At 47.8% G+C, this 25,994-nt stretch overlaps 12 protein-coding genes across 12 annotated transcripts, besides 4 other annotated features; all 12 read left to right on the top strand.

Moving 5' to 3' along the window:
* Nucleotides 1–633: 633 nt before the first annotated feature.
* On the top strand, nucleotides 634–1,722 carry Tb11.03.0700 (hypothetical protein, conserved; the record flags this gene model as incomplete). Its single annotated transcript, XM_823043.1, has 1 exon — nucleotides 634–1,722. The coding sequence occupies one exon, from the start codon at nucleotides 634–636 to the stop codon at nucleotides 1,720–1,722; it is 1,089 nt and encodes a 362-aa protein (XP_828136.1).
* Nucleotides 1,723–2,123: 401 nt separating this feature from the next.
* Nucleotides 2,124–2,156: a sequence feature (AT_rich).
* Nucleotides 2,157–2,832: 676 nt separating this feature from the next.
* Tb11.03.0710 (hypothetical protein, conserved) lies at nucleotides 2,833–3,444 on the top strand (the record flags this gene model as incomplete). Its single annotated transcript, XM_823042.1, has 1 exon — nucleotides 2,833–3,444. The coding sequence occupies one exon, from the start codon at nucleotides 2,833–2,835 to the stop codon at nucleotides 3,442–3,444; it is 612 nt and encodes a 203-aa protein (XP_828135.1).
* Nucleotides 3,445–3,819: 375 nt separating this feature from the next.
* Nucleotides 3,820–3,842: a sequence feature (AT_rich).
* Nucleotides 3,843–3,998: 156 nt separating this feature from the next.
* Tb11.03.0720 (hypothetical protein, conserved) lies at nucleotides 3,999–4,523 on the top strand (the record flags this gene model as incomplete). The annotated part of the gene is made up of 1 exon (XM_823041.1): nucleotides 3,999–4,523. The coding sequence occupies one exon, from the start codon at nucleotides 3,999–4,001 to the stop codon at nucleotides 4,521–4,523; it is 525 nt and encodes a 174-aa protein (XP_828134.1).
* A 600-nt stretch (nucleotides 4,524–5,123) lies between these two features.
* On the top strand, nucleotides 5,124–5,495 carry Tb11.03.0725 (hypothetical protein, conserved; the record flags this gene model as incomplete). The annotated part of the gene is made up of 1 exon (XM_823040.1): nucleotides 5,124–5,495. The coding sequence occupies one exon, from the start codon at nucleotides 5,124–5,126 to the stop codon at nucleotides 5,493–5,495; it is 372 nt and encodes a 123-aa protein (XP_828133.1).
* Nucleotides 5,496–5,824: 329 nt separating this feature from the next.
* Nucleotides 5,825–7,459, top strand: Tb11.03.0730 (hypothetical protein, conserved; the record flags this gene model as incomplete). Its single annotated transcript, XM_823039.1, has 1 exon — nucleotides 5,825–7,459. The coding sequence occupies one exon, from the start codon at nucleotides 5,825–5,827 to the stop codon at nucleotides 7,457–7,459; it is 1,635 nt and encodes a 544-aa protein (XP_828132.1).
* Nucleotides 7,460–7,846: 387 nt separating this feature from the next.
* Tb11.03.0740 (hypothetical protein, conserved) lies at nucleotides 7,847–10,444 on the top strand (the record flags this gene model as incomplete). The annotated part of the gene is made up of 1 exon (XM_823038.1): nucleotides 7,847–10,444. One exon carries the CDS (start codon nucleotides 7,847–7,849, stop codon nucleotides 10,442–10,444), a length of 2,598 nt encoding a protein of 865 aa, XP_828131.1.
* Nucleotides 10,445–10,978: 534 nt separating this feature from the next.
* On the top strand, nucleotides 10,979–11,533 carry Tb11.03.0750 (hypothetical protein, conserved; the record flags this gene model as incomplete). The annotated part of the gene is made up of 1 exon (XM_823037.1): nucleotides 10,979–11,533. The coding sequence occupies one exon, from the start codon at nucleotides 10,979–10,981 to the stop codon at nucleotides 11,531–11,533; it is 555 nt and encodes a 184-aa protein (XP_828130.1).
* A 416-nt stretch (nucleotides 11,534–11,949) lies between these two features.
* Nucleotides 11,950–14,517, top strand: Tb11.03.0760 (hypothetical protein, conserved; the record flags this gene model as incomplete). The annotated part of the gene is made up of 1 exon (XM_823036.1): nucleotides 11,950–14,517. The coding sequence occupies one exon, from the start codon at nucleotides 11,950–11,952 to the stop codon at nucleotides 14,515–14,517; it is 2,568 nt and encodes an 855-aa protein (XP_828129.1).
* Nucleotides 13,555–13,596: a microsatellite.
* Nucleotides 14,518–15,418: 901 nt separating the features above from the next.
* On the top strand, nucleotides 15,419–17,218 carry Tb11.03.0780 (hypothetical protein, conserved; the record flags this gene model as incomplete). The annotated part of the gene is made up of 1 exon (XM_823035.1): nucleotides 15,419–17,218. The coding sequence occupies one exon, from the start codon at nucleotides 15,419–15,421 to the stop codon at nucleotides 17,216–17,218; it is 1,800 nt and encodes a 599-aa protein (XP_828128.1).
* Nucleotides 17,219–17,814: 596 nt separating this feature from the next.
* Nucleotides 17,815–17,843: a microsatellite.
* A 133-nt stretch (nucleotides 17,844–17,976) lies between these two features.
* Nucleotides 17,977–19,284, top strand: Tb11.03.0790 (hypothetical protein, conserved; the record flags this gene model as incomplete). The annotated part of the gene is made up of 1 exon (XM_823034.1): nucleotides 17,977–19,284. The coding sequence occupies one exon, from the start codon at nucleotides 17,977–17,979 to the stop codon at nucleotides 19,282–19,284; it is 1,308 nt and encodes a 435-aa protein (XP_828127.1).
* Nucleotides 19,285–19,940: 656 nt separating this feature from the next.
* Tb11.03.0800 (hypothetical protein, conserved) lies at nucleotides 19,941–22,082 on the top strand (the record flags this gene model as incomplete). The annotated part of the gene is made up of 1 exon (XM_823033.1): nucleotides 19,941–22,082. The coding sequence occupies one exon, from the start codon at nucleotides 19,941–19,943 to the stop codon at nucleotides 22,080–22,082; it is 2,142 nt and encodes a 713-aa protein (XP_828126.1).
* Nucleotides 22,083–22,739: 657 nt separating this feature from the next.
* Tb11.03.0810 (hypothetical protein, conserved) lies at nucleotides 22,740–25,694 on the top strand (the record flags this gene model as incomplete). Its single annotated transcript, XM_823032.1, has 1 exon — nucleotides 22,740–25,694. One exon carries the CDS (start codon nucleotides 22,740–22,742, stop codon nucleotides 25,692–25,694), a length of 2,955 nt encoding a protein of 984 aa, XP_828125.1.
* Between the last annotated feature and the right edge of the window lie 300 nt (nucleotides 25,695–25,994).

Genomic DNA, 25,994 nt, shown 5'->3' with positions numbered 1-25,994 from the left:
TAAAATATCTCTGCAGGCTCACCTGTCGTGTTGCAACCGGTTGACATCTTTCTATTATATTGTTTTCTTGGGTGATGGCGACGTGTATCTTTTTTTTTTTTTAGTTCGTGTTGCTGAAGTTGTGTTTGGTGGTATGTGCGTGTGTGTGCTTGCTGAGGTGGGGTACTTACTTTTTTTTTTTTACTGAGTATATGTGTGTACAAATGCATAAGTATACATGCGGGTGAGAATGTGAATCTGCGCGTGAGGGTAGCCGCTGACATGTCATTGTCATTGTAGCTACAGTATCTTTTTTCTTTATTTCATCTTTTCTTTATATTTTTCTCTCGCAGTTGATGCTGTGGGAGGTATGTGCATTAAATTTTATGCGCAGGGCGGTTGTGAAATTGATGAGGGAAATTTGTGATGTTTTGGCCGCTATCCGCAGTGAGGTTCGGGTAAAGATGTCATGCCATTGATCCCCTTCATTTCATTCTATTATTATTACTACTAACATCTTTATCAATTTTCCACATTTTCATAACATGTCATACTACATTTCCCTTTCAAATGTTATTTCGCCTTCGACCGTCCTCAAGTTGATATTGCTATAATGATGATGAGTATGATGATCAACATGTGGTACCTGTTCAAATGGTTGTGGTTTCCTTTAAGGGGAGGGGGGGGGAAATAACAAGGAAAGGAAAGGAAAAACGTAACTTCTCTTTCCTCTGCTTCTTCACATTTTCTTATACTTTATTAACTCGGTTCTTCAATTTTAGGAAACAAAGGAGACTTCAACCGAGTGAAGGAAATCACCGGTTTCGCAAGGATTCCAGTGGACGGTTCAGTAACATAGCGATGGGACGCAATAAGAAAAAGAGCAAAGCAGCGCTGCACCATGAGTCGGAAGAAGATGCATTAGATGAGGAAGAACAACAGCAAGCGCCTCAGGTGGAACAGGACCAGTCACGTGACGAAGCGGAAGACGCGCCCAATGCGGAGGATCCGGCTCCTAAGAAAAAAGAATACCGTGGGAATAAACTCAACAAAACTCAGGGTGGAAAGGGTGGGAAAAAAAATAAGGGAAATGGTCAGGAGCCGAATGCTGCCGAGGAGAAAGCTGCTGCTGATCAAGAGAGAGTAAATAATAATAAAGAAGAAGCACTGCTCCCTTCTGGAGGAGAGGAGGAGGCACTTGCACAGAAACTTACTGAGGGAATGACTGTCACGCGATACGAACCAGTGGATGTGCTTTACTGCCCCATTTGCACATTTCCAGCAGAAATGTGTGAGTTCAGTGGGATGTATGAACAATGTCGCCCGTGGTTGCTTGAGCATGCCAAGGAACTCGCAGAGGCTGAGGAACGGGGTCGGAAGAGGCGGGTGCTGACGGAGCGGGAACGGCTTGAGCGCCTTGTAAAAGGAAGCGGAAATAAGAAAGGTATTGAGCGTATTGTTCTTATTGAGGTTTCACAGCGTAAAAATAAGAAGATGACGACAACGGTGAAGGGTATGGACTTGTTCGGTTTAAACCTGAAAGACCTTTCGAGGGAGTGGAAAAAGATGTTTTCTTGCGGTGCTGGTGTCACAACTTCTGAAGAGTTAAAGCAAAGCATGATTGACATTCAGGGAAATGTGGTCGAGCAGCTGGTCGAGATGCTACCCGGGAAATATAACATACCCAAGGATGCAATTTACAAAATGGAGGACAAGAAGAAGGTCAAATGTTACGGAAACTAGCGATACGTGACATATGTTAGTGGCTGCGGTTGATGCGGGGGTGTGACATACGGGGTGGTTGGTGTTATCTCGAGTTGTACCGCTTTTACTTTTTCTTTTTCTTCTCACCTTTCGGTCCCTTTAACTTATCGCACCCGTTGGGGCGCAATTTCTCCTCAGGATGCTGTTTATTAGGTAGTAAGTTTTCGGCCCGTTGTCGCAAACTACTGTTTGGTGATCGTCCGCGCATGTGTGTTCTTTTCTTTGTTTCCCCTTTTAAATTATCTTTTCTCCGGTGTGCTAGTTTAAGACCCTTTTCTGGGTACAGTTTTTTTGGAGACTCACCGCTATTCAAGTCTACACAAGTGAGTCATTCACCTTTCGTTCTTTTTCACCCTCCACTTTTGCGTCCCTGTGGTCGCATATATAAATATAATATATATATATATTATATTGGGAGAGACAATGAATTTTGTTAAGCGTTTGGTTTACTCACTTGCTGTGGAGAAGGGGGCGGAATCCCCATTAATTAGACAAGTAGCGCAAAGGACCGCACACATGGAGCGTCATGCAGTAAAGAGACACAGTTTGTGGTTGAGTGCCGCTTATGCGGAAGTAAAAAGAGATGTTTCTAATCTCTGGTCGAAACTGCAGGAGGGAGCGCGAAAGGAAAACGACCCACAGGAGCGTATCTCACATGCAAAGAAAAGTTGCGAAGACAAAAGTGGCGTCCCGCGTAACTAATGGCGTGCGTGAGGATTATTTACTTCTTTGGTTTTCCTTTTCTTGTTGGAAGAGTGAAATTGGTGGGATGAGAAGTTACTTACAAGACATGGTTGTATGCACTGCAAAGAGATATATACCAAAGGTATGAGAGGGGCTTATATTATTACCATGTGTGCCTGCCACTGATATCACTCAAGGTGAAGGAAAGTGGGGTGGTGTAGACGGGAATGTCCTTGGAGTGTCTTCGTATCTTTATGTTTATTCCTATTTTATTTTATTTATCTTTTTACCATTCATTCAAAATGGCTTTTTCCTTTCGTCACATGAGCAGGTACCCAAGGGAGTTTCGACTAGGGTACACGCCGCATCGGGGGTCCATATTTTTATTACTATATCCCACGGTAGATGACACAAGGAATTTCTGAGGCTTTAGCGCGTCGCAGCATTGAGGAGTACGCGCATTTGGTCGCAGCCTCCACGAATGACTCCGACAGAGTTTGTTTGATTATGGAGGCAGTTGAGGCTCCCCATATTTTTTTTTATGGTGTGCTGTTGCATATCCCCTCCGTGATGGCACTCGCTACAAACCCATCATTTGCTTGGGTACCGCAGTTGCTGGAAGTTTTATGCTACGGCAATACCGCAGAGTTGTGTGCACTTCCCGCAGATGTGCAGAAACGTCTGCCCTCCTCCATATATGAGAAGATGCGCAAGTTGTCCGTTTTATCACTTTGTAGAGGCGACGTAATTTCCCTTAAAAATATACGAGAGATCGTTGGGGGAAGCGGCGATGTTGAAGTGGAAGTGCTTTTGCTTGAGATGATGTCTGAGGGACTTATTGAGGGATGTATCGACCAACGACAGGATTTATTTCTGTTGAAGGATTGGGCCCCCAGGGACGTTCGGCCGTCGGAAATTGGAAAAATGCGGGAGAAACTTGAGGCGTGGTGCGCAAACTGTGATGCACAAATTACAGCAATCCAAAGAATTTTGAAAGGTGAAGGAGAGTGGCAATGAACCCGCTTTCTGTTGTGTGTGGTGGTTACCATCACCTTCTCGAGTAGCAGTTTTGGTGAGGTAATAAATGTGGTGTTCTATGAGAGAATTTGTTCCATTGCTTTGATTTTCTTTGCGCTCCTTTTCCTTTTCTTTTTTTCTTGGTGCTCTGAGCAAATAACTCTCCATGGATCTTCTTTGCAGTTTATCTTTACGTTACCTCTCTCCAACCTCTTCTCTTTTGTTTATTGGGGGGGGGGGCGGAAGGTACCGGGAGAGGAGGAAATGATGCCAGCAGTGGTGAAGTATTAGTTGCGGAGGTGGTTTACTGATAAGCAAATCCAAAATTTGTTCAACCACCGGTTGGTGTGTTTCAATGGTTGGTTCCACACAACGTTATTATTATTATTTTTTTTTTACCGTAGCTTTTTTTCCACCTTCCTCATCCCCCCGTTTGGGAGTTCTTTGGCCATTCTTCATTATTGCTGTGTTTAGTTGTTACGATTCCCTTCCCTACCCCCTTTTCGTTTATTTTGTTTTCTTGTTTGGTTTTGTAGTTTACAAAAAGTGGTGGGATGACGTCTAAATCTATTGACTCCATGATGGAGAAGGCTGTGACCACCTCGCCAAAGTTTTTTAGTGACATGAATGCTGTTGAAGGAGTTAAGCAGCGAAAGAAGGCCATTCGAAAGGAACGCAAAGAAAGTGCCTCAACTTTAACTCAGTGGTACGGTATGAAAAAGTCGAAACTGGGTGCGGAAGAACGGCAAGAACTTGAGCTGCTGAAGTACCGAAACTTAATTAACCCGGAGCTGAAGCACAAAACTCCCAAAAATAACACAGGAACAAGTGGTTTTGTCGAATTTGGGTACTTTGCAGGAACTGGAAGAAACAAGCGACGACGACTGAAGTCTTTTGCGGACGAGTGGATGGAGGAGAATCCTGAAGTGCAGCAAATCGTACAGCGACGGTTGAAGCAAAACGTGCGACTAAATCGCAAGGCGAAAGAGCGTATGGCTAAGAAGGCTGCGAGAGATGCTGAACGCGAGAAGGAAAAGAAGTCGTCTAAACGTTTAAAGAAAAGAGATATGATGCTTTGATTTGTAAGCGTCAGTGCAACATGGAATTAACAACGTTGGGCCGTACCCATCAGCGTCCGCGCCTCGCCATGGAGGTGTCCTCAAAGCACTTTTTTTTTTCTGTTTTACATTTCGCCAGTCGTAATTTCCTCCGTCCCAATTTTATGGTTGTTCTTTAGTTGGGCTTACGCTGAAGGTGAGCAGTGAGGCGGGGATTTATTGATTTGAAGAGGCGAGCCGCAGTGGTGAAAGAAAAACACGAAAGAGAGTCATAAAAGGTCATCGTGATGTGTTACCGTACGACCGCGCTGTACCGTGAATGGGGGAGGGTAAACTGAAACAGAATGTTATGGTTTGGTCTTTCCGTGTCTGTTCCTTTACCACTATTATTATTATTATTCCCTTACCGTTATTTCTTCGGTGTATTTCTTTTGTTTTGGTGATTGCTTTCGATTTCCTGCACATTTGTACGCATCTTTTTTGTTATGCAGCTTCTTTGTGTGTGTTTTTTTTTAACCTTTCTGCATGCTGTAGCGATTCGCTGTTCGCGTTGCTTTCCGGTAACTCATTTGCTGCTTGTCGCGGTGTCGACGAATCGAGTTGTGACAAGGTGAAGTGACGATGTCGCGCAGTACAGTTTTTGGGCCGGGGTCGCTGTACTCCTTCACAAAATTTGGTTCCTTCAACAGATCTCCAACGAATTGTACATTAAACAAACGCATGAAAGACATATTTAGGCTTGAAAATCAGAAGCACATTCGAAATGATTTCGACCGGGAGCGTAGGTACCGCATGTGTACGAAGTGTGGTATTACAACAGTGACGATTAATTTTAACAATGTTCCTTCGGCACGGGTGGGATTATGGGGGCGTTGTGCTGACGATAAGGATTACACGCATCACCGCATGGTGGATATTACACAGAGGGAATATGAGGTGTTGCGCGAGTCACCAGTGGAGAAGCGACTGAACTGGTGGCGCTACGAGCGGTGATGAGCGCTTCAGGAGCATCCGTCACGTCGCTTCTCCATTAGTCTTTTAAAAGCTGGGAGTTTCTGAAGGTCGCAGTGCCAATAGTTTCGTCACAGCGGTCGATTACAAAGGGTGATTGACTTCCATTAGACACTTCTTATCCGTTTTACTTGCCCTTTGCACCCTTGCCGTTTTCGTTTTAAAAGTATCATCCCTTCACTTCACACTTCACAAAGTTGGGAAGTTTTGAATTTGTGTGGGTGCCGCTTTCTCACTTTGGGGTTTGAAAGGCGTCTGCAGGTCACACACATATAATACTACACCGAGAGGCGAACTGTATCGTAAGCAATATGAATATTTATGAATGGCAGTCAATTGACGAGGATGCTTTTGGCGCTGACGGCGATCACACATCGTTGAACCTCAGCGGCCACTTCAGCAGCAGTGGGAGTACTTCAATCAGTCGAACTCATTGCGGCAGTAGTGATGTTAGTGACGGGGTTTCTTCACACGAGAAGCTGTTGAGGGAGTTAACAAAGCTTCGCGACAGGCTGGAGGGCAATAGTGAGCGATACGCGTCCGTAAATAACTTGTCACGGCTGCGGCATCGCATTGAGAAGGGGTTGCTTATGGTTGAGGAGTTTTTGAAGGAGACACCCCAACATCACGCCGAAAATGCGCTGAATAATCCTGCCACTCATCAGGTTGATATGCGTTATCTTGAAACATTGGTGACGGCACTGGAAAACGAACCGAATGTGACGAAGGTATGTGCTTCGTTTCGAGTCGCAGTAAGCAGTGGAGGGTGGGAAACGGTGCCTGTGGACCTTGTTTCGTGTGGTGGTTTGCGTTGGGTGAAGGTGCGAGCGGCCTCGACGTACAGTCTGCAGAATGAGGCGAACAAAAGTGGGTGGGAAAACCCCATTACTCGTCTGCTCTTGGCTGCGAAAGAGAGTAAACTTCCCTTCATGCAAGTACCGGAAGTCGTTGTTTTATTTAGCTGCATTCCTCCAGCCACGATGGCGGATGCAGTTCGCAGCATGGGCGCGCGCCCCGTTAGTATTGCAGAGCTGAAAGTCAGAGCTGCTGGCGGACCCCTTCAAGCTCTGTGGAGGCGTGATGATTTTCTTCCACCACGTGTATCGTTACCCAAGTATGTATGTTTTGACACAACGGCGTTAGTGGCTCTTTGTTCAGAGGCGTGTTTTGCGGAGTCGGTGGAGTCGAATGTTGCAGCACTTCGTGGGTTTCGTGTCTTGGCAGAGCAACAGCGGCGCGACAAAAGCGATCCGTGCGTGCGCTCACACATCGAACCCATCCTCAACCAATACAGCCGCTGGCTCGATGTACACGTCATGGAGAAGGAGCTTCGGGGGCATATACAAAAGAACGGCCGGTGCTCCGTGGACAATCCGTCTGTGGTTAGCGTTGAAGTTTCTTGGCTCCAAAAGCTGGTCGATTTAACTGCTGATGGGGAGTCACCTCGTGAGCCGTTGAGCGAAAGTGTGGTAGTTCGGAGGATGCGCGAAGATCAAGCAAAGAGACGGGAAATAGGGGACCAGAACAACTGCCTCAATTGGATTGTTGCTGATGTTACATTGGCGGAGTTCCGGTGGATCTTGGAGACCATCGCTGGACCACGGGAGTTACGCCGCGCACTTTCGTTGTTGCAGTGCTGTTCTGTTGTTCATGCGAGCAGTCAATACGTAGAATTGTGTGACTCCCCCATTACTCACGTCTCGTTGTTGGCGTCAACGAGCAAAGTGTCGCAGCGCAATTTGCTTGTGTTTGGGCTTGGTGATGCCCTCAGGGCTATTGTTATCTCGTCCAACCGCCAGATACTCAACGTGGCGCTCAATCAAGGTGTGGAGTTGATGGTGGCAACACACCCAGCCCGAGCTCTGATTGAGCAAAAGGTGCGGGGCATGTCTCGTCGGGAGGGACTTCTGGCGCCCCCGCCCATTAGTACGGGTGTTAATGTGTAGAGCTGGAGGCCTCTCAACGTGGATTGTGGATTTTTGACAGAAAGAAAAAGGGGCCGTGACGTATCGTTCTTGTTGAATGACCACACGCAGTTATACGCAGTAACGTTGATATCATCGTTCCATTTCTACTTGTTTGCGTTTCCACACAATACTAAACGTTGGAGGGGAAGCTACGCGACGTGTTAAATCTCTATTATTCCGAGTGCTTTGTACTGTTTGTTTTTTCCCTTCTTTACGTTTACACTTTTGTAGACCCCACAAAATTGCTGAAAAACTTTGACGAAAGTTAAAAAGAAGGAAAGGAGAGGCCGAAGGGAATTACAAGAGCGATTGTTTCCGTGCTAGCAGTGTAGTGATTATCGTTGTTATTGCTGGCGGTGCGTTACAATGGGTAGTTTACCCTGCGACACCAACTTCGGTGGAAAGGACCCGCTTCCGCTTAAGATGGGTGGAAGACGTGCATCAGGGGCCGCATCGATGCCATTAACAGCAGAAAGACCAGAGTCGAGCGACCAGGGGTTTGGACAGAGTCATCAAATGAGGGCAAAGTTTGCGCGGAGTCGGCATTCTAATAGCATTATTAACCGTAACTGTAAGAAAGAAGGTAAACAGAAAACATGTTATTGCAAACTGACCCCTTTCTCACGCAGTGCAAATGGAAGTAGCCGGAGGGCTGGTTTTCTCCCTGTGAAGTGTGGTGATAATGAGGTCAGTTTAGATGCTCGTAACAAAGCACCGGAAAGCAGGTACATATCCAAAGTGAGAGCTATTCGGCAGGATTTTACTGCTGTCCACGATTTTTCTTTGAGTCGTGGCCGCGGTGATGTTAGAGCAATAAAGATAACTGAGGATGTTATATCGCCCCCCAGTGAATTTCCCATGAAGGATGAGCGCCGTGGCGCTGCAATGGAAGTTGACCGCTCTCAAGGCTGCGACGATGAAGGTCTTAAGTTGCTCGACGCTGAGCCGCTTCCCATCGAACCTCGTTTGGCCCTCCTGAACACTGTGGTTGCTGAAGTGACAGTTACTCCACCACCCCGGTGCCCGTCTGTTGGGTTAGACGTAAAAGGGTTGAGCCAGTCAACACGGCGTGCAGATTCCCAATCGCTAAAGTTGGGTACTGCGTCGCTTGATGACGGAGTGCCGCTTCCGGAAAATGGTACCGTATCTCAACTCATTTCCCAAGAGAATGCAATCAGGTCTGATACTGAGGATGACCAGGACTCTGCGCGTCGAGAGTTGGTGGACACCGTGCAGCTATTATTGGATGAAGCAGTGTTTGGAGGAGCCGAGCCCAGAAGTGCGCATGAAGCTTTTGTTGTGGTGGCGGGAGGTCCTTTCAAAGGTAGTGCCTTAAAAGTGTGTGAGAGTGGGAGGAAAGATAGTGAATGCTCCGACGACTCTGTTTCGTTTCACATGTACTTATGTGACGACGGTGAGGTGCCACCGGTGACGGGTGCAGGGGAGTCGCAGGGAGAAACGGAATGGTACCACCGAGGTACGTCCAGTAGGCCTGCTGAATACCAATCTGCCAGGGACACGCAATATACCTTATCTTTATCGGAAAGCATTGAATATCCTGCTCCAAATGAAAGTGATAAAGGCGATGTGAATGCTTCCTGCGATACATATCTCATAACGCCAAACTTGGATGACATCCACACGCGCGAGCGATTTCCAAGTTCACTATACCAGGAGATACTCACTTCCCTCGGTGTGTGCAGCGATGGACTTTGCAATCCCTTGCCCTCTACGGTTGTTTCCTTGCAGGAACGTGGGATGTGCGCTCCACAATTTAGGGGTTCATATCCGGAGCGTCACCGGAAGGTAGTAACCTCAGCGGAAAGGGGTGGAGAGTCAAAGCCCCGTGAACCTGTCATGAGAGGCACCGTGAAGGCGGAAACCGGTGTTCGGCTGGTGCATTCAGATGTGCTGAAGAAGTCTTATGATGCGCATGGACTAACCGTTCAGCAAGGGAGTTGCGAGTTTGAACCGTTAGATCCATCAATTGATTCTGAGATCAGTTGTAAAGAGCAAAAACCCATTAATCCTATACGGGGCAGTTTCTCTGCCGAATTCAGTGGCCATCTCGGTTGTCTTTCGACCGACTGTCAGTGGGCGGCCCCCCAAGCAGAGCTTCGTGATCTTTTCCCCTGTACTGACTTACCCCCTTCACTGCATGTAGCGAGTGGGGCTGAAACAAACCTTTCACGTGTACCAGTGAGAAAGTTTGGATTACCTGTCAATACTTTAACAGATGAGGATGATAACATGGTGGGTTGTGCTCAGGTGGATCAAAGCGTGGAGCAATCAAGCGACGGCGGTTTATCTGTTACAAATTCTGTTTCCTATCATGGTAGCCGCGAGGCCCCCTTTGAGTTGTCCTCTCCTCAGTCACCTGAATTCGAGTTAAATTCTTCGCTCCTAAAACCTGTGCACTACTGGGACACCGTACGGAGCGGCAATGTCGTTGTGTCGAATAGGGGAAACATTTGTTTAGGTGACGCTTCGAGAGCCCGGGAGTTGATAAATGCAGAAACGAGGCGTCGGGGCACCCGCCCTCCAGTGGTGACAATTCCCATGTTTGCTCTCGGAGCCGTTGGAGTAACGGAGGGCAAATTGCTTTTTAATGTTCGTGTCGGCGCTTCACGTTCATTAACTAACGCATCAGACAAAACTTTTGCTGTCGGGGTGACAACAAAATATTTCGGACTACGCCGCGCTTTGGCACCAGCTTATCTCTTTCGCTCTAATGGAACAATAGCTGCAAGCGTGAATGATGCGAGCGGGGTGCCGTACGGTTGCTCATACGCTTCCGGGTCCCAAATTACCGTCTGTCTTGACTTTAACTGCAAGGAACTTAGTTTCTCACTTAATGGACGTTCCCTCGGTACGGCGTTTAGGTTTTTGGATGTGGAGGATCCGGAACCTCTGTTCCCTCTTGTCATTTTTGGTGAAGAGGGCGATACTGCAACCATTGCTTAGCAATTTCCCGCTCCTACCGCTTCTTTACTGGAGCCTTTTGATTGAAGTGGCTCATGTTTTAAATTTTTTTAAAATTCTTTACCTGTATCTATTTGGTTTCCCCTTGTATATGTGTATTTGGGTTATTTACTCTCCCTCTTTACCATCGTATCATTGTACGGACGTGTTATTGTGTTTATTTAGCTAAAAAGTTTACCTTTTGGTGATTTGATAGTTGTTGGTTTGGAAAACGAGTCGTTGCGACGGAGGAACGTTACAGTGGCCAGCGCGGGTGATCCAGAAAATTCAGTTGTGTACATTCTGCGGTAACGTGCAGTTGTTTAAATACCGGCTCCCTCAAATTCAATCTCGTAAAGGAGAGACAAATGAAGATAATAAACGCATGCAGTCGTTTGTATGTCTCCTGTGCATTTCTTTATTGCGTATTTTCACCTTTTTTCCTTCTTTCCTTTCGTGTTTTTTTTTTGAAGTGTTCGTTTGGTCGTTTACGCATATTTGACTTCAGACTCTTTGTGGTTGTTAGTGTTCCTGGGCATGGCAGAGCTTCATGTTATTGGAGATTTAGCGTTCGGTGAAGACTTTGGTGGGAAGTCTTATTTTTGTGCTTTTGAGATTGTTACTGGTGAGCACTGGAGGGTAGTAGAGGGTCACACAAGTGGCTGCACGCACATCATGGAGAGCGATTCATGTGGAGGCATTGCGTGGTGCTTCCCCATTGATGTTCATTACACAATGGGCAGTGTTGAAGGTTGGCCAAAGATTTCAATGCAAGTGTGGTCTGTAGACGGCTATGGAAGGAAGGATCTGGCGGGTTATGGTGTCGCGTTTGTGCCACCACCTGGTGGTGAGGAGCAGGAGGTAAATGTAGAGACCTGGAAACCGTGCTTTTGGAACCCGAATTTCTTCATTCGATTGTATGAGAACTTAAGGGAGGCGGTAATGGGTGGTGGACCGGTGCTCTGCGACAAAACGATGATTCATACTAACGATGAAAGGTTCAAATTACGGACAATAAGCAGTGGGTCTGTACGCCTTCACCTTAACGTTGTCGCGCGCGGTATGGAGCGATTAGGAGTCCGTTGTGCTTGAGAGATCGCTAACTTTCGTTGTCGTCTATTTTTTAGAAAAAATTTCAGTTTTTCTTGTGCACATCACCATTTGTTATTTTTTCCCCCTATTTCCTATGTGAGTGGGTCGTAAGCTGTTAGGAGGTTTACAATAGTTGGGCCTATTGTGTGTTGGTACGACATAAAGAGGGTACTGCGGGCTACCTGTTTCTGAATGTGCGAATGAAGAAGTTGCGTAACACTTCTGAAACTACTCATAGTTCATTTACGGTTGTTGTTAAGTTCTTCGCCTAGGGTCATTTCGCCTCAACTCGTTTCTCGTACATTTCACATTCCATATTCCACATTCCAATTTACGTTTTACTCTTTCTATTTTCAGTTCTTTTGTAGGATTAAGTGGTTGCCCGCCTCTGCCACTTCGCGAAGTTTATACATAGGATGACCGACGTTGACGGTGGGAGCGGTGCATCGTGGAAGAGATTGCGTTTTTTTGTTTGTGCCGACACCCTTTTGACATTCCAACCTGTGGATTCGAGCCATCTGGAAGGACGACCGGGTCAACCTGAGCAGCGGTACCTCCTTGTGGATGGGGAATATCGACCAATAACATCCTACCCCACCTCGTCACTCTTCTTGGAGACCCTGAAACTGGCTGGTAGCACTGTTGTTGTGATTGCACCGTGGAAACGAGCGAAGACTAAGAAGCTTTTGAGCTTATTTGGGTGGACGGCCTTCGACGAAATTCGGTCCATTCATCCTGAACCAGGGAGAGACAAACTACACCTTGCATGCATCGGGTGCAGTGCGGATGAGTACAGTACTTCAGTGATTGTGGCAACTTCGCGCGCTGACTGGAGCCCATCCATGTATCCGCAGCTTGTGGAGGTGAAGCATGGGGTAAATCAGGTGCCACACTCGCTTGCACTATTGAGAGCCCTTTCTTCCTGTTTGCGTCTGGCGGAGTGGCAAGTACGGCTTCCACACGTCCCGATTTCTTCGTGTGCCACACTTTGCCGGTCACGCTTGTTTTCCCACTGTCGATTTTTTCTCGAACCAGTGGTTAGCGAGGATGCCACCGTAGCGCTATCAATCAATGAGCACGGTGGTTACATTGTGACAAGGCGTGAAGACGCAACTCACTGTGTGGTTTCGGGTTCTCTTCCCAATTTACCCGGTGATATTTCGAATCTGCCCCCAGGGGGTTGTGCCGCAAAAGCAGTGAAAGAATGCTCAGTATTACCTACTTCTGCAGAGGGACGTTCTGCAGAACCGAAGTCGGCTAAGGTTGATACCGATTCCGTGTCACTAGTGAAGAACGAAGTTGATGAAAGCGATGACAGCATAAAGGACGAGTTCAGTTACAGCGCGGGTAACGCTGCGACCGCAATGGTCGAATGTGGAGACGAGGGGGTGTGGAACGAGGAGAATGCGGATGATGAGGACCCTGTAACAATGATTCCTCCTGGTACCTTTTCAGAAGATGATGAGGATGACGCTCCAGGCGGACTAGAGGAAGCGGATGGAGAAACCGTAACCACGGTCACCACCCAGTGGCTGAAGGACTGCGCGGAAGGACTGTTTATGTACCCCCCACAGGTTTCACACACCAGTAAGGATGGTTCTGATTGGAATATCACGGGGTTGCTGCTGGCTACAATCCTTCCCACATCCGATGCCGAACCTCTGCTCTTGTCCAGTTTTAATACCTTTGCTGAACGGAGCGGTTTCGAACCTCTTCAGTTGAATTCAGCAGATGAGGGTGGGCTGGCGGAAGTTATGCAAAGGCAGTGGGGTGGTGTTCTCTGCATGGAGGAAAAGGACGGCGACTTCCTCCTATCGCAAACTAATATTTACACGGAGGCTTTCAGTGATGAAATGGATAAGCACCTCACATTTGTTGCGAATCGATTTTGTGAGGCGTGGAAAGATGCGGTGCAACGTAGGCGGGCCCTTCTTGGCAGTGATGCAGGCACTCAAACCACCGTCTCCATAACTGTAACCTTTGGGACGAACACAGAGGTTGAGGTGGCTCCTTCAGTACAGCCGCCACCACCACCACCGCCAGCACCTCAACCAACCACCGCCTCTGCAGCAGCGAATGAAGGTTCCAAGGAATCGGCTACCCCTGCTCTTCCTTTTCTAATGCGCGCATTGGGCCCAGCAGAATGGGCAAAAGAGGTAGAGGCGCCACGCAGCCCCCCACCGTCGGCAGTGCCAGATATTCCTTTGAAACAAGACCCAGTGCCGTCCGGAGAAGGTGTGGCGACAGCTGAGAACTCGGTAGGTAATGATCAAAAAGAATCCACCAGTCGACAGGTGGCCGGTGACGCGGGTGACACCGCAAACGTTGCGGAGGCGACTGAGGAGATCGCAGCATTGGACCAACCCTTCGAAAAGTGCTTTATTCCAACGGAAGCCCTCGGAAGTGATCGGGAAGGATTAGACCGAACTCAACTTGAGCGGCAGTTACCATTTCGTAACTACCCCATAAAACTGAATGTTAGCAAGAGCGGTATCTTCTGTCAGTTTCCCACCGTATCTGATGCCAAGAGATTTTATGAAGAGGGCACTGTGGAGATTTTAAATCGATCTTTGCCCATTAAACCGGTGTTTGAAAAACGAAACGAAACCGTGGCGCCGGCAGAGCGGAAGCGCCGTCGAAGTGTGTCACCCGGAGGAGTTCATCCTCAAACAGCCGCTGTCTCAGCACTCAGCCGCCGTGGTATTCAGGGAGCCACTTACGCACGCACACAAAGAAGCCGCACAGACAATGGGTGGAAAGCAGAAGGAGACAGGAATCCCTTTGTCCTCACGGAGGAGGAAAACTCACTCCTCACTTCACTTGGTATTACTTACACATACGCACTTGAAAATGTGCCGTTACTTGAACACTATGCCCAGAAGGATCTTTCAAGCAAGGTTTACCGCAAGGAAAAAGGTGTCTTGGTTAAGATGTTGGAAAAACTAAAGGCTGTAAAGGGGACCACTTCGAAAGCGCCACAATAATAGGTAGTGTGTATAAAAGAGGTGTGGAAGATATGCAATGGTGCGTCTGTTGAGATCACAAAGAGTTCCCTTTCTGCTTCATCTAAAAGTTACAACTCTCGTCAAAACTCAGCGCGGTTCCTAATGCTGAACAAAATAAAAAAACTGTATTCCATTACACCATCTTGTATGTCGGGCGCTCGCCGTGTCTGTGCTGTTTGTTTTTCTTTTCTATCTACATCTCTTACCGTTTTCGCATTTGTTGTCATATACTTTTTTTTTCTTTGTGAAGATATTACCCTAATGACCCTTAGCAGCGATGCGGATGCGGCTGATGAGCGCAGTAGTGTTGATGGGCAGTTGCCTCCAACTGAGAGGTGTGCAACCGGGCACGGCAGGGAGCCCGAGGAGGGGACTTTTCTCGGACTGACGGCAGACGAGAGGAGAGCCGGTTTTATCGTTATCAGCTTCCTGTTGTTTCAAGAGGTGGACAGCAACGTGTTCAGGGGCTTGCTTGCATGCTCCATTGCCGCATACACGGTAAAGCAGTATGTTGGGTGGTATCGCAGTTGTCAGCCATAAGGTGAAACGCCTCTGGATTGTTACAACGCTCTTTTTATCACCGTTAGCAACTGCCTATTCAACTTCCTTCTTGTAAACTGGCTCCATTGTTCGTCTTAGAGCCTTCATTCGCCTGCCGGTCGTGCTCGCACACATATACACATACATATTGTTATTGTTATCCCCTTGTTGTGTATATCCGTTCTCCCAACTCTTGTATTGGCTCCGGCGGTAGATGATTGAGGAAGCAGTAAATAACTGTGCCGTCCATATTTTCATCCGTGTGATGAAATGTTTGGATCGCTGACGTTCTCTTCTCATTATTTCTGTTTTCAACGTTATTTTTTTTCAGCCGTAGGCGATGAAGACTATTGCCCTCATCTCCGGGGGAAAGGATAGTATACTCTCCATTATCCTCTCGATGCGATATGGGCACTACCCAGTAGTTGTGGCGAACATCGCTCCCGAATGCGACGATGGACGGGAAACTGTGCATGAGGTTGATTCTTATTCTTTCCAAACAGTAGGTCATGAGGTTGTGGAGGAAATCGCCGCGTGCATGCAACTGCCGTTTCGCAGAGGCTACATTCGCGCTGACCAGGCGAAGGTGCAGGATCTTCATTACACGAGCAAGCGGGATGAAGGCGATGAAATTGAAGCCCTCTACAGGCTGCTTCGCTCTGTGAAGGAGGAGTTTCCTGAGGTGGAAGCGGTCACTTCGGGCGCCATATTGTCTAATTACCAGCGCCACCGCGTGGAAGATGTGTGCAGCCGCTTGAAACTCCGTTCACTTGCATTTTTGTGGCAGCGGCCCGCTGAGGAGATCCTTGACATCGCCACCATTCTGCGCGTGGAAGCTATACTGGTCAAGACGGCAACAGTAGGTCTTGTACCGCAAAAGCATCTTGGCACGTCCCTTCTTGCTGCACGTCCAGAACTAGAGAGTATTCAGCGCTTGTATGGTGCGCACGCAGCGGGTGAAGGAGGCGAGTTTGAGACAATTGTGCTTGATTGTCCTCTCTTTAGGGAGAAGCGTTTGGAGGTTGTTGAACTGCGCCCTGTAATTGTGGATAACAATGACTACTCTCCTTCCGGTCATGCGGTACTTAAAGTTGCTCAACGTGCAAAAACAGATGAGGAGAAGGTTGCCGATAAGCACATACTGCAGCAACTGTCGCTCTTTACATTTCCATCGGATCGGATGAAGCACCTTCCTTCTCTTGATCAACTTATCTTCGAGGATTTACAAATGAATGAAAACAAAGCAGCATTCCAAACTCGTAAGTCTGAAGGAGATGTGGAGTATTGGGCGTGTACGTGCGGGGTGTACGACGCCTGTATTACATCAGACAGAGGAGCACAGCAGCGTATCCTTGAGGATGTACTTCGGAAGGCTATCGAAGACGCTTCGAAAATTACTCATGAAGTATTTTTCGTGTTAGTGTTATCACCTAATGTGGATCTCTTTGACTGTTTTTGCGCTGCGTTCTCGATTGCCTTTCCTGACGTGTGCCCTCCCGGTTGCTCTTTCGCCGAGATGAATTCCCTCTCTGCATTCCGACTCGAAGTTCTTACTGCACCGCAGTGCTCCATCGATCGTTCAACTATGGTGGTTCGCAGCACCAGTTGCTGGGGCGCCCCATCGTTGGGACCATATTCCTTTTCAAATATGCTGAGAGTTGCAAACGAGTGCCGCACGATTGTGTCCGGATGTGTTGGGTTGGTTTCCACCACTCATCAGTTAGCAACCGTGGCGGACATGGGAGATTTAAATGTAACTTCGATCTCTGAGGTTTGCCATTGCATTGGGATACCTGACGAGGGGACGGTGAAGGAGTTTATTGCACAGTTTGCCTTCATGTACGCCAACAGTGTAAATGGGCTAACGTATTTTAGGATTCAACCTAACGAAGTAACACATGTCACTTTTTTGCTAACTGATATGCGATTTGCACCTCTTCTCGGCCCGCTGTGGCGTTGGTGTAGTGCGAAACATGGTGGAGGAAGAGAACTTATTTTCTATAGGGTAACGAATTTGAGTGGAGTCCCTGGGAAATATGTGGTGTGTCGGGTATTACCGGTGGTGCGACTTTTGTGTGGTGCTGCCGTTGAGGCCATATTTGAGAGACGAATCACTGCAGATGAGCGGGAAGGTACTTGATTGGGGTTGGAGTATGTGAAAGTGACATTCCATATGTTTATATCGCAGTGATTCTGAGGACCTGTCCCTGTTTGCGTGTTTTTGTTCCAGATAAAACATGAAAGACAGAAATGTGTGGACTGTTTTATGGAGGGAAAAAACAAAGATAAAAGAAGAATCTTCCTAAGCGGTTAACAATTTTGGTTTAATAACGGTGCCGTTGGCTTCGTGCGGCAAGCTAATGTCATTGTCGAGCGCTGTGTTTTGTTTTGTTTCTTGATCTTTATTTTTTTTTTTTCTCATCACGTACCTGCTGATTATCTCTCCCTTCCTTCGTTTTCTACGACGTCTCCCGAACCGGGGCTTAGGTTAAAAAGTTTTGATTGGACTAAAACAGAATCAAAAAAGGAGCCAGAAAGGGGGTGAAGGGAAGGTGACTGAGGTGCAGGGGCTCAGGCGAGGAGAGATTTAGGGAGTGGAAGAGGGAAAGAGTATCCCTCATTTCGTCGGATTGTATAACCTGTAACGGAGTAGCGCGGGTATATTTAATTTGTTACTTATTTCTTACGTATCAGGCAGTTTTGTGTGTTGGTACAATCCTGCATACACACAGGCACAAATAAATAAATAAATAAATATATATATATATTTGTGGTGGAGGGACACTCTGAAGGTAGCAGCCTAGTTCGAGCGAGGGATTTGGGAAAGGGGATTGAATCGGTAATTGTGGTGAGACTGGCTTGTATTACACTACCAACTATCACGCACACAAAAACAAAATGGAGGAGAAAGAAAGTGATTCTTCGTTTGTTTATGTCAATGGTGAGAAGTTTAATCTCCTCGAGGATGGTCGTCTAGCTTTGTATCCGAGACTTCCTGAGGGGACTCTCCTCTTTGATCCAGGTAACGTCCCACCACAGGAAGTACCGTTATCTACTGATGCTACAGAGCGTGGTGTCACTGCATGCAGATTACTTCCATATGCGCATTACGAGGCATACGTACCCGATCCCGCAACTGGTGATCTTGTCCCCGTCACCGGCGGTTATGTTTGCGCGTATGTATCGAATTTACCCCCGAACACAACAGCTGAAATGCTCGGGCGCTTTTTTGAAGCATTCGACATGGTAGCGGAAGCCGACATCTTTACGGATCCCACAGGTGCGTGCACGGGACGCGGTTGGGTCGTGTTACAGGATCCCGCAAAGTTGCTTTTAGTACCGCCTGTCATGGAATTTTTCCCCCGCAACTTCATACATGTCGCCCTTAGTGACATCATTCCCACACCCGCAATGTTCCGATCAATCACTGAATCGTTGTTACAACCGCCTAGTTCAGTCGCTGACCTCGGACCTCAGTTGAAAGCGTGTATTGATCAGTGTGGGAACGGGAAACACGTTAACAACACGGAAGTGCGGAAGGGTGATGGATTGGCAACCATGCCCATTCTTCATGCACCACTGGACACGAGTGTTGTAAACTTGGACGCTTATTACTTTGTTGTGGTGATGTCGAGAGAGGATGCTGAGAGGTCCGTCGAAGCCGGTTTTTTTCGAACTGAGCCAGAGAACCAGCGTGCTTTTTATAAAGTAATGGACAGGGGACCAGTTATAATTATCGTTGTTCTGCAGCGGTGCTCCGCTGTATTTGGTTTTGGTCAACTTCTTTCACCCGTTGACGATGGTACCGGTGATTCGCTTTGTTTCATACAGTGGATGAAGCATGGCGTGTTCCTTGAGGAAACTGATTTAAGGGGTCCGCAGAGCGTTCCACTTTCGAAGATGCGGGATGGAATTCCATTGAAACCGGAGATAGGGGAGGGTATATGTTACTTGGCGAGTGGTTATTTACCAACAGCGGCTGTGCAGGACATGTCTAAACGAGATGCGCGCCATGGGAGGCAGCGTCCAGCGGTGGGTTTAACACCTCGCCAAACAGGCGGGAGGCAAATGGTGCGACCACCTCTTCTGCCGGTGCCACGGGGTCAAATGATTGCTGCTCAGAATTACGTTAAGGGACCTCCAGTGGGTCGTAACGGAGGTTATGGTGGGGGTAAAGCAGTCCTGAACCCTCGTCGGCAGTTTTAATTCCATAATTTACTCGTACGATACGTGCAACTGCCATTGTTGTGGTTGACGTTAAACACGACCATGGTATTATGTGGCAGATCTTATTCTTTTCTTCCTCTGGTATAGGGTGTCTTTTTTTTTCACCTGGGTCGTTTTTGTCGTTCATTATGGCCTTGGTGCTGAGAGGATGTGTTTAACGTCACGCCCCCCTAACTAAACTTCCTAGAAGATGCGTTTACAAAGTTCAGGGTCCACTGTGTACGCTTAACGTTACGCTCCCCTATCCTTTGTTTATTCATTTAGCGCAGTGCTTGTATTATTTATTTCTGATGGTCGTACGTGTTCGCAACATTTTTCTAGCCGCCCTCCTTTATAAAGGTGCTATTGTCAACACTGTTATTTTGTTTCGTGTAACTGTAGGCGTGTGGCGGTAGTCCACATTATTATATTTTTTCTTGGTTATTGTCATTTGCGGAATCAATGCACTTTTCTGTTCAAAAATATTCGTGAGATGGTTAGTCTTGCTTTATTTCTGTTTGTTTCCTTCTGCTCAAGCAGTGCAGTTGCCTCCACACGTCATATATATATATTTGTATTTTACCACATCTTTGTATTAGGTAGTTATATATTTTTTGTTTACCTCTTTTTTTTAGTTGTGCTCTCTCCTTTACCAAATGACTATGTGGTTTCCTGCCGAGACGGTACCCTCCTCAGCGCGGAAGGAAGGTGTGACGCCTCGTGACAACGGTGGTCTTCTTTCAATAGGTTGCGACTGCGCCTGCCATTCGCCCCCACGTGACTTCAGTCACATTTTGGAGTCATCGCACGTAACATTCGCAAATTCGAGTCGCGGTGTGTCTTACAAGGGAATTGATCCACCGGTCAGGATGAGGTCATCAATTGGTTCCGGTGCCCGCACGCAAGATTTACAAGTTTCATCTACCAGTCGCCGTAAGCGTGCTAAAACGAGTAATAATCGTGGCGCTCTGCACGGTGTTGAAGAGTCTTACTTGCAGGAAATTGATCATCTGCAACAGCTTGCCAAGCAGTTTGATGAGGAGCGAAGTGAGGCTGTTGATCGAGCTGAAGAAATGCGTGCGGCGTACGAACGTTCTCGTCAGCAAAGTATCTTGAAAGAGCGTGAGATCCAGTCACTTGGGGATCAGATGCACCGTTTGCAGGACAAGTTACATAGAGCCGAATATCAGCTAACGTCAGTGCAGAGTATTTGCAGACGTGATGCCGAGTTTCACCGTGAGCAACAACTGTTGTTATTTGAAGAAAATGAACGGAACACTCGAGAGGCTCTTGTGTTTGCGGAAGCCAGTTGGAGGACGGTTATTCAAGAAAGGTGCTCAAACACTATGTCAGCTCTTGCCCATAAGCAATACTCAAGTGTAGAAAGGCACTCTGAAGAATTGGGTGTTGCGCGCCATGGCTGTCGAAGTGAAAAAACATGGAATCAAGCGTACACCGATCGACCCGTGAGTTGTCCTGCGCAGCGCTGCACGTCAACTTCACGTCAATACTCAGGGCAACAAGAAGAAGATTGTTGGGCAACTCCAGCAACTGGTATGAAAAGTACTCTCTTAGCGGAGCTGCATCAGTCGAAGAAGCGAGCGGATGAAACCATCGAACAGCTAAAACGGGAGTTAGAGGAGAAGGAAGAGGTGATTGCGTCGCTTCGAAACCAGCTCAATCTCCAAGAGGAAGGACTGCAGAAGGTTCCGAGGGCTGGCGGATCCGACGAGTCATTGATGATGGAAATGCAGGCGGAAATCGATGACTTACTTCTAAATGAACTTCTCCTTACTCACAGTTGCGAGCGTTACGCCCTTGAGACAGAGGCCATGGAGGAGTTAACATATGCTTTGCGTTGGCTTCTGCAGCAACACGCGTTCGCTTTGCAGGAGGCTCCCTTTATCACACCGCAGAGGACGCCAGCGGGAAGCAAACAACCTGTTTTGCCACGAACGCCTGGAACTTCTCCACATCTCGTTGAAGTTCACTCTGCTGCATCTCCGGGCTGCAACGATGTTACCACATCGGTTGCGGAGATGCGCGCTATTGTTGGTGACACCGTGCTGGAAGTGATAAAAAAGGAACTTCAGGGATGCCTTTTACCCATAAGATTATCTGTAGAGTCCATGCGCGCGTCTTCTGAGGAGTTGATCGGCGACTTGAGGAAGGCGGTGAGGGATGCAGGATACAATGCTCCACAACTAACCCCATCAATTACCATGGGAGAAATAAAAAGTGAACACGCGGCCCTTTTGCGTAATATTCAACGAAGTTTGGACGACATGAATACGACAGTTGCACCGCCTCTGTGTACGGAACTGAAGCAGCTTCGTGAGACGGTTGTGAAGGTGGGGCGGCTAACAGCCCACAACAATAAAGTTATGGACGATAAGCTCAGCGACATTCTTCATTGCCAATCTGCTGTCTCGCGGCAAATGATCCTTTCTGCTCTTCCATGCGATGAGAAGCTGGATTTTTGCCGTACTCCTGTGGCGGAGTGTTCGACGACGGTGCCACCAGCCAAAGTGAGTCTAAGTCGTGAGGGAGCCAATGCGATTTCCAGCGTTGGCGGGGGTTTAAATTACAATGCCGAAAATGTACTTTCAGATGGGGGAAATGAGAGTGGAGTTTCCATTAAGAAAACGCAATCGCACGAGAGTAGTGGTGCTTATGTGGACTCCACGGGACCCGCATTTCATGATTGGGATGTAGAGAGCTCCGATAGTAAGTTTATGGTTCCTAGTATGGATGTGTCAATTATACGAAAAACACCATATGATATAGAAGATGCTTAGAGCAAACGAGGTAATGGGATTTTGATTCTTTCATACGATAGGAGTAAGCAAATTTCCCCTTATTTTCTGGCTTCTCTCATATCGCTTTGTTCTGTCGAGTTGTGAAGGGATTCAATATGAGTGAACAGGGCCCAAAGAAATAAGGGCTAATATACAATTTTTCAAATGTATGTGTCCCCTCCCTTCCAATATCTTGTCGTGAGAGGCAACCATAGATTGTGTCGACATTTATAGTGGAGACACTCTTAGACACACATGTAGTGGTGGAAACCGACTATTTTGCGTTACTGTTGTCGCTGTAACTTCAAAGCGGGAACATTTGGGTTTGGTATTTCTTTCAACATGTTGAAGTTTTGTTTCTACTGCTTTAGTAGTTTCTTTCCTGCTTTTATTTTTTTGCGTCCTTTGCTCCCATTTAATCACTTCTGCTCCTCATGCATTGGGAAACGCTTCCCTTTATCCCCCGTTTACATGATGCGTCTTATCCATTTCCGCTGCATCTATGAATGGCGCTTCCCCGTTTTCTTCCTTCCGCACCCCTCAAAAAAAAAAAAGAAAAATACACTTCCTTTCCTGTGTAACTAATTAACCATTTTAAAATTCTATTGTCCATATTTACGCAGAGTGTGACCTCGCCACTGTGCAAAGGTTGGAATCATGTTCCCTGGGTCAAAAAGGTCGAGGGAAGAGAATAGTGAAGGGGAAGGTGCAATACAGGAAACCTGCTCCGCCACTTTCCAGCACATGTCATTGGAGTTGGATGAGATTACGAAAAGTGTCGGCAGCGTTAACGGTGCTGTACTGCAGTCTGTAGTGCGAAAGGCGCAGCAACTTCAGCGCACGTTAGAGGGATCACGCACTTCAAATGCCGAATTATGGAAGCAGATGTCGCGATGCCAAGCGAACCGTGTAGTTACTGCCCTTTCACATGCTCGTATTGCGGATGACTCTCGGCAGAAAACCCTCTCAATAGGTATTATGAAGGAGCAGTTAGAGAGTTCTACCGCCCTTGCCGTGGGTGAACTGATGAAAGGTTTCGACTCAGCGAGTAAGACGACAATTGCTTTGTTTTCATCGCAACTGGAGGGTGAGCAGCAAATAAATGAAAAACTTGTGGAACGTGTGCAGAATCTTCTCCGGGGTGCGCTTCAGGCCCTTCAGGTGTACTCGCAGAGGGCTCTAGATGCCGACCTCTCGGCATTGAAAAAGGACGTTACTATTGCCCGTCTGCAGAGTTCTCTTTCCTTTTATCAGAATGCATCCCTTCGCCATCATGAAGAGGTGCTTTCTCTTATCGATATGGTGCGCATTTTGGCTTCAAAGGGTAAGGATGCAGACCATGTGAGTTCACAACTTCGTCAAGCAAAGGCCCACGTACGCCTCCTTGAGAAACATTTGGACCTTAGTGGTGTTGTGCATGCTATAGTTCCCCCAGATTTCGTGCCCGTACAGCCGGGAACGGAGCCGCCGAATCCAGCGTTGCAGCGTACCGCACCGGAGTACTTTGCCCTACGACTACTGCAGCACCGTGATGTGACGTTATCTGAGCTTGTCGATGCGTGGCAGCGGCAGGAGTCACGTATTGCGGAGGCGGAGGCGAAATATGTCGCTCTTAAGGAGTCAGTTGCCGTGTTGCGACGGGAGGCGCTGACAGTCCATGAGCACTTCATTGAGGAGCGGCAGAGGCGGGAAGTAGTGGAACACAGGTTGGCGGATTTGGTGCGTGAGCGTATTCATCCCAGTGGTAGTGAATCGCTTTCGCAGCAGCTGACGCAACTGCGCATGGACTATACAAGGGCTCTCGATAACTCCGTTCAGATGGCGACATCTCTGAATATGGCGCGGGAACAGTTGTCTGACGAGAGGGCCAAGTGCGCGGAGTTGGAAAGAACCGTCCAGCAATTGAAAGATGATTCGGATGCAGGTAAGGTGGTACACACGGTGGCTGCACTGCGACGGTACTATGAGGAGGAGGTTTCTCGTTTACGGAATGATACAGTAAATGCAGAAACGCAATGTGCGCTGGCCGTCGCGCAAGCCGAAACGCAGCAACGAGCAACAAGAGAGGTAGAGGAAGCACTTAAGATAACGGAGCGCACAATGACTGATGTTTCATCCGCTCTGCAACGTGTCGATTCCAAGCGAGTTGACGACAAGGGGAGAAGACATCAGGGCGGGAGTGGTGTCGTACAGTCAGGTCAACTGGCTGCTGAAGTCAAGGACGCGGTTTCACGGAGTGAAGCACACTTTCAGAAGGCAATAACCTCCTTTGAAGCAATGTTGAATGATAAAGCAGCGCAACGTGAGGAGGACTTGCGTGCCTTTGGGCAGCAGGTTTTGCGGCTGATCGCAACGTTTGAGTCACTGCAATCGGTTGCTAGCGCCGCGAACGATCGTTCGGAAAACGCTGCCGTTGTTGTGGATGTGACAATGGAGAGACACCAACGTGACGAAATTCGCTCTTTGCTGCGGGAGACCTTGGCGCAGACATTACATTTCTTATCAAATAAACTTGAGACAACTCAGATGACGGAGACCAATTTGTTGGATGCTGCCATCAACGACGGGCAAAACGTGAGTATGCTACTGGACAAGGTGCGTGAGGTAACTAAAGAACGAGATTTGGCATTGGAACGGCTTGCCCGCTGCGAGCAATTGATTGATCAGCATGGTTTGGTTGCGATGGATCGTGTGCTGATGCACGAAGCACCGGTAGACAATTCGCTTGACGCTGTGGAGGCTTCCGAGCAGATAGCAGCAATGCGGGAACAACTTACATCACTTCAGGCTGTGCGAGATGCAGCCATGACCGAATTGGCAGCATTACGGGAAGAAAAGCAAAATATTAGCGAGGATGCCGAACACACTGCTCTGCAACTGAAGCTACTGAAGAACCACAACAGCGACCTTTTGTCGTCGTTGCAGGAACATCTCACACGCGAGACAACCCTGGTAGAGCAACTGCATCGTCAGCAACGACAACTCCAACAGATTGCTGCGGACGGTGAACAGTCACCTCCAGCCAGCAACCCCGAAGAGCGTGTGGAATGCATGAAGGGACCACTTGGACAACAGCTAGAGGAACTGTGTAGTGGATTCACTGCTGTGAAAGAGCAGCTCGTGTATTTGTCGGAAACAATACCGGGGAACAGTGGAGAAAAGGAAGCCATAGAGTCTCATTTACTTCGATCTGGCGTGAGGCAGGTGGCGGATACGTTGCGGCAGGCGCTGCAGCGGGCGGAGCTGTTCCGAAACTCCCTTCAAACAGAGACAGCGGCTTTAGATGTTGCGGAGGAAACGGAACCATTGCAGGGCGCCGACACGGCAACCGAAGGCGAGCAGGGACAGTTAGCCGCCCTGAAGGAGCAGTTGGCTGCCGCAATGAGTGCGCACGAGTCGCTCATTAGAGGAAGAGATGAAGAGTTGGCGCGTTTGCGTGCAGAGCTTGCGGCTTCTGCGAGTAGAGAGGAGTCGCTACGTAAGGGCCACGAGGAGTTACAAAAACAGAATGCCGATATTCAGGAAAAGGCGATGCGACTACTGCACGTCAACAAGCAACTTGTGGAGAGAGTCAAAACCAGTCGAACTGAAGGAGAATCCCAGTCCAGTTGATTTTTGTTTGAACCACAGTAAAGGTTCGTAGCGCCTTACGTCTGCTAGTCAGGTTGTATGACAATTCGTGTACGTGTACGTATGCTCGCGTGTTTTTTTTTTAAAGTGAGCAACTTCCAGTTTGTTGGCATTTTATTGTCATAGTGGTGCAAGTACTACCGTGATTGTCTTGTTCTGTTACCCTCTGCTGCTAAGCCGATGATTTTCCGAAACCGGTGTCCGCCTGGAGGTGCCGTTATCGCGTGCAGTATAGTTTTCAGATATCGCGCATCCTAATTTCTCTCCCTCCCTTTGCCTCTG

The sequence above is a fragment of the Trypanosoma brucei genome (assembly GCF_000002445.2).
Source record: "Trypanosoma brucei brucei TREU927 chromosome 11 chr11_scaffold01 genomic scaffold, whole genome shotgun sequence".
Lineage (NCBI taxonomy): Eukaryota > Euglenozoa > Kinetoplastea > Trypanosomatida > Trypanosomatidae > Trypanosoma > Trypanosoma brucei.
The sequence above is the reverse complement of the archived record's forward strand: the minus strand, read 5'-3'. Positions and strand labels throughout refer to the sequence as shown.